This window comes from Anomaloglossus baeobatrachus, chromosome 2 (assembly GCF_048569485.1).
Source record: "Anomaloglossus baeobatrachus isolate aAnoBae1 chromosome 2, aAnoBae1.hap1, whole genome shotgun sequence".
In the NCBI taxonomy this organism is placed as follows: Eukaryota; Metazoa; Chordata; class Amphibia; order Anura; family Aromobatidae; genus Anomaloglossus; species Anomaloglossus baeobatrachus.
In genome coordinates this window covers 233,270,684-233,284,588 of record NC_134354.1, presented here as the reverse complement: position 1 = coordinate 233,284,588, position 13,905 = coordinate 233,270,684, and the positions used below count along the sequence as shown (strand labels likewise).

Below are 13,905 nucleotides of genomic sequence, written 5' to 3'. Positions count from 1 at the left end.
AAAGAACAGCTTTATAAGAGAGTATGTGCACCTGAAGGTAAGTGTGTCATACAGAATTGGTACAATAATGTGAAATAGTCTTGATATTAGCACTGTTTATCCCTATTAGTGTCGTAACTACTAAAGATTAAAGATCTTAGTTTCTGAGAAAGAAAAGTGTAAACGTTGAGGCACAGCTTCCAGGAATGACATATAGGAAAGAAATGCAAGTATTGCGTTTAAGGGGTTGTCTGGTTACGGCATACTGATGACCTATCCATATGAGATTGTGGGAGTCCGACCCCTGGCACCCCCATTGATCAGCTCTGTTATTTGCTGTCTTAGCATTCTGATTTAAACACATGGAACGGTTGTTTTCAGCTGATCAGTGAGCAGCTGAGTGTCAGATCCTCATTGATCTCATATTGATGACATTATCTTATGGATACGTCATCATATTGACTTGACCGGACAGGTCCTTTAACCCTAGAACGCATACCTGGGGCCTCGCAGGCCTGCTAGGCGACTTGTTTTCTATGGTAGATTTCTATGGTTGCGCGTTCTAGGGTTAAGTTATTAAGGTGCTAGTATAATGTTATAAAAACTGGGTATTTATACGTATTTTAGGCAATTGCTATATTACTAAATTGATTATACTTTAAAAAAAAAACTTAAAAAAATTTGTCAGTCTACTATCCATGGCCAGAGTCTTATTTGTAGATGTAGTTGTGGTGTATTCATATTTTTGGCTATTGTTGTAAGTATTTGGAAAATACTTACTAAAATGTATCTGATTAACAAAAAATGTAGTTGAGGTGTAAATTATAGCTCCTGCACCCCAATGCAAAATCGACCTGATATTGGGTAGTGACAGGGTTCAGGTACTAGTGATACCTCTGCATGCCTCATAATATGAGCCTAGTGCCACTGCCAGAGTACATTACAGACTACAGGTTTATGGGACATATATCAGTCTGCATGTATTTTGCCTGCTCTGTATACACACCTAAGTAATGTTCCCATGTCCTGTAATGCAATCCATTTTAGGATCCAATTGGAAAATGCAAAAACCGGATTCGTTATTGGATCCGTATATTCCCCATTGACTGTAATAGTGATGGTTTTGTTAACGGATGGTTCAAAATGTGTCATCTGCTAAGGCCAATCCGTTAATGTTCCCTTGTTAAAAACAGACCAAAAGTTCTGCATGCAGGACTTTTTTCCAACAGATCAAAACATAGATGTCAATGGGAGTCAATGGTTAATGGTTCCAACAACCCATTTGTTAACGGATTCATTGCCCATTGACTCCCATTATGCACTACTGGATCTGTTGCTGACTCGCCCACCCCAGGGCTATGGGACACCCGGTGCCGGACCGGACTAGTCCGGTGGTAGTCAGTGGTGGCTGGGCCCGGCTCCGTAGCCCTGGTGGGTGTCAGTTGAATATGTGGCTTGAATTAAAGTTTGTGTTCGTGACGCCACCTGTGGTATGCGGCTACTAAGCCGCCGCTGCTGTGTGAGGCCTCCGGATGATGTTATGGCTGCAATGGTAGTACTGCTCCCCACAGGTGGAGCAATGCCCGGGGCACGGTTGGTGTTTGTGGAAGTCTATGGTGCTGCGTGACTAACACGGTGCAGGGCCGACCAGCAATGAAAGAAACAGGCACAAACAGTAGTCTCTTTACCTTTTCCTCTTTTACTCGGCAGAAACTTAGTCCAGGGAGACCGTCACAGATGGTAAAGATGATCCGGCCGGCCTGGAAGTGCCTGGGGTGATCTTTGGCCAGTTGAGTATGAGGCCTACTCCTTAATCTTTCTCTGCTGTGTTAGGACACTGCACTTTGGGTTTGCAATTGCCCTCTTGCTGCTGGGACTTGTTGTTCGTCCCCTTTTCTGTGTGGTAGACTGCGCAGGCCCTCTCTGGTGCTTCTCTGCTGGAGTCTACACCGGGCCCTTGGGATGCAGCTGTACCTTCAGATTGCTTCTGGGACAGGGGGCTTACAGCTCTCCTGCCCTCCGGATTCAGCTACCAGGGATGGATTTTATGCCCTGGCAACTACAGACTCCGATGTCCGAGTCCCTGCTGTGCCTCTCTGCTCCCCTTGCTTCACTGGGCCAAGCTATCCCAGCTCTAGGCCCCAGTTTACAAAGGCAGCACTACTCTGCGTCTGCACTCTTTCACTCCTGTCTCCAGACTAACCACCACTTCCTCCTTCCAGCCAGACTTAAGGAATGCTCCCTGAAGTTCCAGGTTCAGAGCTCCCCCTGCTGGCCGGAGGGAGAACTGTGTTGAGTGTTAACTTACTGGCCAATAGATCTCCCAATTACCTCCAGGCTCAGCATTAACCCTTTTGGGAGGGCAATGCTGTTGTGGCGACCAGGTCCTGGGGCGCCACACTCCCCCTTAGTTAAATTCAGTACTCCCGGACTGTAGAAACAAACATGACATGTTAGAACATTTCATCCCATTATGGGAGGCGCAAATACTTTAACGTTACAACCTTAAACATTACTATAAGAGTCCAGTGTGGCTCCCTGCCGGGTGTCCATTACACTGCTCCATGGGGGACCCGCCGCGTTCAAACCCCCAACGTAGGCTCTGGGCGTGCGTCAGAGCATTGATGACCCCACTCTATGCACGCCGGACGGGTTTTTCTTCAGGGGTGTTGAGCACACTGGTGCTAACTATGAACAATTTAGGTGTTGGCCACCCATAGTCCAGTGGCCCAATTGTCCATTTTCGCAATCAAAGAAAAAGAAAACATTTTGTACACAACATGACAGACATTTTGCATAACTATTTACATTCTAATAAGTACTCTTTCCCTTATACAGTTGACTCCCTATACCTTAGAGGGGGTTGTCCCCGAGTGCTGCGCTGGGACCTACGTAGCTCTGGTGTTTGCCCCTGACTACGTGGTGCGTCTTCTATCTCAGCACTACAGGTGGGCCTAACCCCCATAGGTAAGCGTGATGGTTGCCTTTGTGATCTAAGAGTCGCCAAGGGTATGACAGGTTCACCACTGACAGGGGGTTGATCCTCCTGTTCCACTGCTGGCGTGTCATCTCGTGCTGGAGCGGACGATTCTTTAGGTGGATCCGGAACCTTTTCCGTTTCTGGCTCGACCAACTGCGGAAACGTCAAAACTGGTACCACTATGGCATTGTTTATTCGGGTCCAAGTTTTGGGGAACTTTCCAAGGATGGTTTGAATCATCTCCCCTTCTTTCTCTTGACTTTGGGGACTTCCTTGTACTCCTTCCATTTCTCTTTGGATTCTGCACCGTTCAGGGCACGCTTTCAGGCGGTCTCGGGAAATTGCTTGATAGGTCTTGCCTTCATCTTTGCTTATGAGGCATACCTTACTATTGTCAAAGTTGGAGGGGATAATGGTGTAGGGCTCGCTTTCCCACTGATCATCCAATTTATGCGCCTTCCGCTTCTTCTTGAGGACTTGTTCTCCAGGTGCTAAGGGAGTTGCTGGGGCTGTTTGATTGTAATGCTGTTCTTGTCTCGTTCTTGCTTGAGACAGGCTCCTCTCTACGCACTCCTGGACCTTACGGTACCGCTGCTGCCGTTCTGTATCCCAATCCTCTATTTCTTGAACCGCCTCAGGCGACACAGTCCCCATCTCAAAGTCTACAGGCAACTTGCCTGGTCTGGCTCGCATCAGGTAAGCGGGGCTGCAGTTGGTCGAATTCACTGGGATGTGGTTGTACAGGTCTACCAGATCTGGCAACTTTTCTGGCCATTGGTTCCTTTCCTCCAGCGGTAGGGTCTTCAGCATATCAATAACCACATGGTTCATTTTCTCGCACAGTCCATTGGTTTGGGGGTGGTACGGTGTGGTTCGGATTTTCTTACAACCGTACATGTTACAGAACTCTTGGAACACTTCAGCCTCGAATGCAGGACCCTGATCAGTCAGTACCCTTTCCGGATAGCCGTGAGGTCGGCAAAAGGATGCCTGGAACGCTCTAGCTGCTGTCCTGGCTGTCTGGTCCTTCACAGGCACTACTACCAGGAAACGAGAGTAATGGTCCACAATGGTGAGGGCGTACACATAGCCTGACCGGCTTGGTGTTAACTTCACGTGGTCCAGGGCCACCAACTCCAGGGGCTGCTTTGTGACAATTGGCTGCAAGGGAGACCTTTGGCTGGCATCGTCTTTCCGCCTCAGGTTACACGGGCCACAGTCTCGGCACCACTTCTCGATCATCTTTCTCATGTGCACCCAATAGAACCGATCACGGAGTAGGGCCTCCAACTTCTTCCACCCGAAGTGTCCTGCGTTATCATGATACGCTGCTAGGACCATTGGAGCATCTCTCTGCGGAACCACTATCTGCCAGACAAGTTCATTTGTTCGATAGTTGACATATCTCTTGCAGAGCTTGCCTTGGTAGGTGAACAGTCGTCCCCTCTCCTTCCACAGCTGCTGGGCTTCCTCTGGAGCGTCTGGGCCAAGATGGGTCTCAGCTTGCGCTAGCTTCTCTTTGACCAATCGCACGGCCGGGTCACCGTTCTGTGTTTCTTCCCAATTATGGTGGAGTAAGGGGTTGACCGAGACCCCGTGCTGGCTTGAGCGCTTCACTCCCACAGCATGCTCACACTGGGACACACCTTGGTGATGGAAAGCCGGTAACTCTATCTCTTCGAGTTCATCCATGTCTTCTCCAGACTCGGGCAAGTGAGGCATTCTGGACAGCGCATCAGCATTGTTATTCTTCTTGCCAGCCCGATACTTGATGGTAAAGTCAAAGTTAGACAGCCGGGCCATCCATCGCTGTTCCATCGCACCTAACTTGGCTGTTGCCAGGTGTGTCAACGGATTGTTGTCCGTGAAGATGGTGAACTTGGCCGATGCCAGATAGTGCTTGAAGCGTTCAGTCACTGCCCAAACAATGGCGAGGAACTCCAGCTTGAAGGAACTGTAGTTTTCTGGATTCCTTTCTGTGGGCCGAAGCTTCCTACTGGCGTACGCTATCACCCTCTCTCTGCCTCCCTGTACCTGGGACAGAACTGCTCCCAGTCCCACGTTGCTGGCGTCTGTATACAGTACAAACGGTTGGCTGTAGTCAGGGTAGGCCAGAATTTCTTCTCCCGTGAGAGCCCCTTTCAGCCGGACAAAGGATGTTTCCAGTTGGCTGCTCCATTCAAATGGAGGGCTCTGCTTCTTAGCCTGCTTTGGCTGGCCCACCAGGAGATCTTGAAGGGGCACTGCTATCTTGGTGAAACCATCAATGAACCTTCGGTAGTAGCCCACCAGTCCAAGGAACTGCCGCACCTCCTTCACTGTGGTGGGTCTTGGCCAGTCCTTGATTACAGTGACTTTCTCCGGATCAGGTGCCACACCTTCTGCGCTGACCACATGACCCAGGTACTGTACCTTTGGCTTCAAGAGGTGACATTTGGACGGCTTGATCTTCAGGCCATATTTCGACAAGGATTCAAACACTTCTGCTAAGTGCTTCAGGTGGTCCTCATAAGTCTTGGAGTAGACTATTACGTCATCCAGGTACAACAGCACGGTTTCAAAGTTGTGGTGGCCCAAGCAGCACTCCATCAACCTTTGGAATGTCCCTGGGGCGTTGCAGAGCCCGAATGGCATACAATTGAACTCACAGAGGCCCATTGGTGTCGTGAATGCAGTCTTCTCCTTGTCCGCCTCTGCCACGGGAACCTGCCAATACCCACTGGTGAGATCCAAGGTGGAGAAATAGTTAGCTGACTTTAAGGCTGTTAGTGACTCCTCTATTCTGGGCAGTGGATAAGCATCTTTATGTGTAATGCGGTTAATTTGCCTGTAATCTACACACATTCTCATTGTACCATCTTTTTTCTTTACGAGCACTAGTGGAGCTGCCCAGGGGCTACAACTATCTCTGATAACCCCAGCCTCCTTCATTTCCCGTAACATTTCCTTGGCACACTGATACTGTGCGGGGGGTACAGGGCGGTATCTCTCTTTAATGGGATGATGATCACCCGTGGGGATTTGATGTTTAACCCCTTTCACCTGCCCAAAATCTAGGGGGTGTTTGCTGAAGACCCGCTCGTACTCCTGTACCACCCGGTAAACCCCATGCTTTTGGTGCGAGGGGGTGGAGTCGGTGCCTACATGTAATTTTTGGCACCAGTCTTCCGGCTGCCCCTTGGAGCCATTGTCTTCCGCCTGGTCGGACGGGATCAAGGGTTCCACTGCTTTAATGGTATTGTTACTGACAGTGTACAGTTTTGCTACAGTGGCGTACCGGGGCAATTTGGCCTCCTCCTCCCCACAATTCAGGACACGGACGGGCACTCTCCCCTTGCGGACGTCCGCTACCCCTCTGGCTATCAGGACTCCAGGCCTACTGTCTGAATACACTGGTTCTACCAAGGCATGGTAATCCTGACCCTTGAGGCCTATTGCTGCCCGACACCATATCAACATTTCACTTCTTGGGGGTATTACAATGGGGAGGGGGTCACTTACCCTCACACTGCCAATTTCTCCTCCGGCTAGCTCTACTTGCTGCCTCCTCATCAGGGCTCTGATCTCCCTCTGTAGGACACGCTGCTGCCCGGAGCTGGCAGTTTCAGACGCCTGTTGCAACAAAATTATCACTTCGGCAATACAATTTTCTATCACATTTGTACCAAGGGTTAGCAGTGGGTCAGATTCTTTGCGATCTATATCTACAATTATCATCCCCTGACATGGCAATTCCACCCGCCCCACTTTAATGGTTACTTCTTTGTACCCAATTTGAGGTAAGGGCTGACCATTACTGGCCACAATCGTTAAATCATCATCTGGGCCATGGTCAATGTCTGAATCAGCCCAATATCTTTTGTACAGTTTGTGGGGGATGGTTGTTACCTGGGACCCCGTATCCAGGAGGGCATTCAAAGGGATCCCATCCAGCACAATGGGAAGGACCGGGCGTCCTCCCACATACTTGCTGCGGCTGGGGTTTGAGCCGGGCTTCCTCACACCTGGGGGTTGGCTCCTGGCCCCAGGCTCGGCCCGTTTAAAGGACAGCGTCGTGCAATGTGGCCCGCCTGGTTGCAGTGGCGGCAGATCGGTTGTCCTGTTGAATCATACCGGTCTGTGTCTCTGCCTCGGGTCGGCGGAATCCTCCTCTGTCGCATCCATGGGACGTCTTCTGGGCTGGAGGCCAACTCGATTTTTGCAGGCGAGGGGGTCATTTGTAGAGACTGCACGGTCTTGGCAAGGGCAGCCACAGTCTTGGTCAGCTCCTGGAACTGCTGTCTGAGCTCTGCAGTGGGATCCTTATCCAGGGACTGCGCCTCAGCCCCTGCAGTGGCTCGTGTTGCAGGCACCACCCCGGGGTACGTGATAGCAAGAGGCCGGAGGGGTACTGGGTCATTCGGTGTAGATTCTCTCAGTACCCTGATGGCCTGGTCCTTAAACTTGGCAAAGTCCAGAGCAGGGTTCTGCAGGACCAGGATACGCAGCTGGGTCCTGTGGGCATCTGACAGGAGCCCCTCTATGAACTGCTCAGTTAGGAGTTTGTCTTCTTCACGTACACTCTCTGGGTCCACCTGTTTAACTGCTTTCAGGGCCTCCTGCAAGTTTAAGGCATAGTCCCTTATGCTGTCCGTGGGCCGTTGCTTGCACCCAAAGAATCTCATCTTTATCTCTGCTGCGGTGCGGGTGTCAAAAGTACTCTTTAGCTTGGCCAGTATCTGGGCTGCTGTCCCTTTATCTGTATCAGGCCAGGACTTCGCTTCACGCTGGGCTGCGCCGGCTAGCTGTCCCATTACTATGCCCACCTTCTGGCTCTCAGTCAGAGGATACACCCGGAACAAGCTGTGCAGGCTTTCTCTGAAGTCACTCAAGGTATGGGACTCCCCGGAGTACTGCGGCAGCCATTCTGCTCCTGGTATGTACGGCATGGTGATCGGCATTACCGGCGCTACAGTGGGGGCTGGGGCGACGGCGACTGGGACTACTTCGGCCGGTGCTGCGGCGCCCTGGGCGATGGCAGCCACCTGCTCTCCCTCGGAGTCGGACATCTTCCTCCCCCTTAGTGAACCTTACCAGGCTCCGTTCACTTTTCAAATTTTCTTCCGGGTCGCGCGGGGTTAACAGCGCGCTCCCTTCGCGCTCTTTGTCAGGCACGCCCCCCTTCTTCCTGCGCTCGGCGCGGCTAATGGCGGCGGCAATTTACAACCAGTACACAGTCTTTTACACAGTTCTTCAGGCGCACAGTACCCGGTGTGACCGGGCACGAAATCCTGTTCGTGACGCCAAAGTTGACTCGCCCACCCCAGGGCTATGGGACACCCGGTGCCGGACCGGACTAGTCCGGTGGTAGTCAGTGGTGGCTGGGCCCGGCTCCGTAGCCCTGGTGGGTGTCAGTTGAATATGTGGCTTGAATTAAAGTTTGTGTTCGTGACGCCACCTGTGGTATGCGGCTACTAAGCCGCCGCTGCTGTGTGAGGCCTCCGGGATGATGTTATGGCTGCAATGGTAGTACTGCTCCCCACAGGTGGAGCAATGCCCGGGGCACGGTTGGTGTTTGTGGAAGTCTATGGTGCTGCGTGACTAACACGGTGCAGGGCCGACCAGCAATGAAAGAAACAGGCACAAACAGTAGTCTCTTTACCTTTTCCTCTTTTACTCGGCAGAAACTTAGTCCAGGGAGACCGTCACAGATGGTAAAGATGATCCGGCCGGCCTGGAAGTGCCTGGGGTGATCTTTGGCCAGTTGAGTATGAGGCCTACTCCTTAATCTTTCTCTGCTGTGTTAGGACACTGCACTTTGGGTTTGCAATTGCCCTCTTGCTGCTGGGACTTGTTGTTCGTCCCCTTTTCTGTGTGGTAGACTGCGCAGGCCCTCTCTGGTGCTTCTCTGCTGGAGTCTACACCGGGCCCTTGGGATGCAGCTGTACCTTCAGATTGCTTCTGGGACAGGGGGCTTACAGCTCTCCTGCCCTCCGGATTCAGCTACCAGGGATGGATTTTATGCCCTGGCAACTACAGACTCCGATGTCCGAGTCCCTGCTGTGCCTCTCTGCTCCCCTTGCTTCACTGGGCCAAGCTATCCCAGCTCTAGGCCCCAGTTTACAAAGGCAGCACTACTCTGCGTCTGCACTCTTTCACTCCTGTCTCCAGACTAACCACCACTTCCTCCTTCCAGCCAGACTTAAGGAATGCTCCCTGAAGTTCCAGGTTCAGAGCTCCCCCTGCTGGCCGGAGGGAGAACTGTGTTGAGTGTTAACTTACTGGCCAATAGATCTCCCAATTACCTCCAGGCTCAGCATTAACCCTTTTGGGAGGGCAATGCTGTTGTGGCGACCAGGTCCTGGGGCGCCACATTGCCCATAAATGCTATATAGGTACAATAGAATACAATAGAAGAAAATCTGTTAGGATAGGATAAATGATAGATAGATAGACCAGATAAGAATAAAAGATAGATATTATAAATAATCCTGATATAGTAGATATATAGGATAGACCAGATCTATTAGATAGATATAATAGATAAGAAAACAACGGATCCATTACAAATGCAAGTACAATGGATGGCTAAATAGCAATCCATTAATGGATCCATTGACACAGGCTCCCATGTTAAAAAACGTATTTGGCAGATACAGTATCAGTTTTCCTATCGGATCCGTTCTAACGAATGACTACAGGACATGTGAACTCAGCCTAAGGCCGAGGCCACACGGGGATTTGTGCGAGTGCTCGCATGACACTCGGCACACGCTCACAGCACAGCGGGAGCCGAGTGTCATGAGTGTCATGCGGCTGTGGTCCGATCATGCGATCAGACCACAGTTGCGGAGGGGAGGGCCCACGCTGCGGAGGGGAGGGAGGGATTTATCTCCCTATCTCCTCCATTGCCGGCTGATGTGTGAGTCGCACAGCTCTCATGTTACACCGGTGTAACGCGAAAGCAATGCAATGTTCCTCTTGCCCCATAGACTTGCATGGTGCGACTGTATTCTCAGTCCGATTAGGGGTGAGAAAATAATCGCTCATGGGAGCGGGCCCATAGGGCAATATTGGTCCGAGTGGAATGAGATTTTTTTTATCGCAATCCGCTCGCACCGTTTCTCTCGCCGTGTGTCCTAGGCCTTAGTAAAGTAATAACTCACTATTTATAGCTAATTTTAATAATTTTTTTATGAAAAGTAGTAAAGGATCCTAGTGCAAAGAACATGTTTCCAAAAATAATATTACAGACTTTATCCCCTGTGCTGGAGTCTGCTTCTGCTTTTCATTAAAAAAAATAATGCGCACAATGGGTTTTTGATGATCCTTTTTGGATATCAGCTCTGTTAGTTTAGCCAAATTCTCTAAATAACTGCAGTAATTAATAGCTAAAGTGGAAAGAAAAGGATATGTTCAGGTATTTGATACTTTTTACAAAACTAAAATATGTATGTCAACTGGATTGCCTAATGAACTTAAGTTACCTCTTCTAAAACATGGAAGAGGTACAATTGTTTTTTATCATAACTCGTGTAGATTCCGTCCCTGGTTTTGTTTTACAAATACTGATGTAATAAACTGATCAGAATGCTGGTGTGTTGAAGTGGCTTTTTCCCCGACTCCACTAAATAAGTGAAATGCTAAGGACAGAGGACTTTTCCTTTTACTGTGCACTTTATACCATTCAATAATCACGTTACTGTACATACAAACACTTCAAACCCCACCTATTAAATATACAGTTAGGTCCAGAAATATTTGGACAGTGACACAATTTTCGCGAGTTGGGCTCTGCATGCCACCACATTGGATTTGAAATGAAATCTCTACAACAGAATTCAAGTGCAGATTGTAACGTTTAATTTGAAGGTTTGAACAAAAATATCTGATAGAAATTGTAGGAATTGTACACATTTCTTTACAAACACTCCACATTTTAGGAGGTCAAAAGTAATTGGACAAATAAACCAAACCCAAACAAAATATTTTTATTTTCAATATTTTGTTGCGAATCCTTTGGAGGCAATCACTGCCTTAAGTCTGGAACCCATGGACATCACCAAACGCTGGGTTTCCTCCTTCTTAATGCTTTGCCAGGCCTTTACAGCCACAGCCTTCAGGTCTTGCTTGTTTGTGGGTCTTTCCGTCTTAAGTCTGGATTTGAGCAAGTGAAATGCATGCTCAATTTGGTTAAGATCTGGTGATTGACTTGGCCATTGCAGAATGTTCCACTTTTTTGCACTCATGAACTCCTGGGTAGCTTTGGCTGTATGCTTGGGGTCATTGTCCATCTGTACTATGAAGTGCCGTCCGATCAACTTTGCGGCATTTGGCTGAATCTGGGCTGAAAGTATATCCCGGTACACTTCAGAATTCATCCGGCTACTCTTGTCTGCTGTTATGTCATCAATAAACACAAGTGACCCAGTGCCATTGAAAGCCATGCATGCCCATGCCATCACGTTGCCTCCACCATGTTTTACAGAGGATGTGGTGTGCCCTGGATCATGTGCCGTTCCCTTTCTTCTCCAAACTTTTTCTTCCCATCATTCTGGTACAGGTTGATCTTTGTCTCATCTGTCCATAGAATACTTTTCCAGAACTGAGCTGGCTTCATGAGGTGTTTTTCAGCAAATTTAACTCTGGCCTGTCTATTTTTGGAATTGATGAATGGTTTGCATCTAGATATGAACCCTTTGTATTTACTTTCATGAAGTCTTCTCTTTACTGTTGACTTAGAGACAGATACACCTACTTCACTGAGAGTGTTCTGGACTTCAGTTGATGTTGTGAACGGGTTCTTCTTCACCAAAGAAAGTATGCGGCGATCATCCACCACTGTTGTCATCCGTGGACGCCCAGGCCTTTTTGAGTTCCCAAGCTCACCAGTCAATTCCTTTTTTCTCAGAATGTACCCGACTGTTGATTTTGCTACTCCAAGCATGTCTGCTACCTCTCTGATGGATTTTTTCTTTTTTTTCAGCTTCAGGATGTTCTGCTTCACTCAATTGAGAGTTCCTTAGACCGCATGTTGTCTGGTCACAGCAACAGCTTCCAAATGCAAAACCACACACCTGTGATCAACCCCAGACCTTTTAACTACTTCATTGATTACAGGTTAACGAGGGAGACGCCTTCAGAGTTAATTGCAGCCCTTAGATTCCCTTGTCCAATTACTTTTGGTCCCTTGAAAAAGAGGAGGCTATGCATTACAGAGCTATGATCCCTAAACCCTTTCTCCGATTTGGATGTGAAAACTCTCATATTGCAGCTGGGAGTGTGCACTTTCAGCCCATATTATATATATAATTGTATTTCTGAACATGTTTTTGTAAACAGCTAAAATAACAAAACTTGTGTCACTGTCCAAATATTTCTGGCCCTGACTGTATATACTGTAGAAATATTGAAACTTTCAACGTTAATAATACACTTGTGTCTGTTTCACATCTTTCAGCTCTTCATGCATTCTGATCAGAAAGTGGATCTGAAGATTAATCTTATTGGTCCTATGGGGTAAGATCGAGAAGAGAATATTTTACAAAAACAGCAACATTATACTAAGGCATTTCATTGCTATGAGTGCAGTGAGTAAATTACAAAATATGGTTACAAACTAATTCTGAGGCCCTAAGATAACACATTAAAGGCTACTTTACACACTGCGATATCGGTCCCGATATCGCTAGTGTGGGTACCCGCCCCCATCTGTTGCGCGACACGGGCAAATCGCTGCCCGTGTCGCACAACAGCCGTCACACATACTTACCTGTCCGGCGACGTCGCTGTGACGGGCGAACCGCCTCCTTTCTAAGGGGGCGGTCCGTGCGGCGTCACAGCGACGTCACTGAAGCGTCACTGAACCGCCGCCCAATAGCAGCGGAGGGGCGGAGCTGAGCAGGATGTAACATCCCGCCCACCTCCTTCCTTCCGCATAGCGGCCGGGAGGCAGGTAAGGAGAGCTTCCTCGCTCCTGCGGCGTCACACGCAGCGATGTGTGCTGCCGCAGGAACGAGGAACAACTTCGTTACTGCTGCAGTAACGATTTTTAAGAATGGACCCCCATGTCGCCGATTAGCGATTTTGCACGTTTTTGCAACGATGCAAAATCGCTTATCGGTGTCACACGCAACGGCATCGCTAATGCGGCCGGATGTGCGTCAGAAATTCCGTGACCCCAACGACTCCGCATTAGCGATGTTGCAGCGTGTAAAGCCCGCTTAAGTCTTGTTAGGTGAGAGTAATGCCAGAGCAGCATTAAAGGGGTATTCTCATCTTCAAGATCCTATACCAATATATAGTAATAATCATTTTAGCAAATCCCTCCAATTAGAAATGTAGTATAGTTCTCCTGATATAACCATGTCTCTTACTTCATTGCAGCTTAGGTATCCATGGTTACGCCCTCTCATATAGTGACAGTTAGTTGCTCATGGTCGTAACCATAGATACCTAAACTTCAATGCCCTGCACAGGAGGTAGGAGAAAAAGAGTTTGGGTATAAATCAGAGACATGAAGAAGTAGTAGAGGAGATTCCTTCTATCAGAAGTCAATACTTAGCTAGCCTCATGTCACTGGAAATGCTTGTAGTAGAAGCTGAGAAGTTATCATTTCTGGTTGTTTGTGGTGTAAACAGGGGAGACAGGGGCCACTGTAGTCGTGTTCTGTGTTGTGCCTAAGTGCAGCCTCCTAGCCCTCCTACAGGCAGATTATAGGGCCTGTGGACATCTGGGGTTCATCGACTTATTTGCCACTGAGGATATTTCGGTTCCTTCTCTTCACCGAGTTCAGATTCAAGCAAGGAGACAACAAAATCAGTGTTTCTTTTGCATTAAACACAATTTTACTTGTTCTTCATATAGGTTACAGCAATTTCAAATCCTTCCTCTCTCTTCCTTTCTCCATCTTCATCTCTTCCTGTATACTTCTGTACTCTTTTGCTGTTTCTGCTACTGGTTGCGTT

At 48.6% G+C, this 13,905-nt stretch overlaps 1 protein-coding gene across 1 annotated transcript in view; it reads left to right on the top strand.

The window, feature by feature from the left end:
* The first annotated feature begins 6 nt into the window (after positions 1-6).
* RAB7B (RAB7B, member RAS oncogene family) overlaps positions 7-13,905 on the top strand; it is a 66,403-nt gene continuing 52,504 nt past the window's right edge. Inside the window, exons 1-2 of the mRNA XM_075335703.1 lie at positions 7-37; positions 12,399-12,457. Of these exons, the coding sequence (XP_075191818.1) occupies positions 12,405-12,457 (53 nt within the window). The 5' untranslated portion in view covers positions 7-37; positions 12,399-12,404. The remainder of the gene's footprint in view (positions 38-12,398; positions 12,458-13,905) is intronic.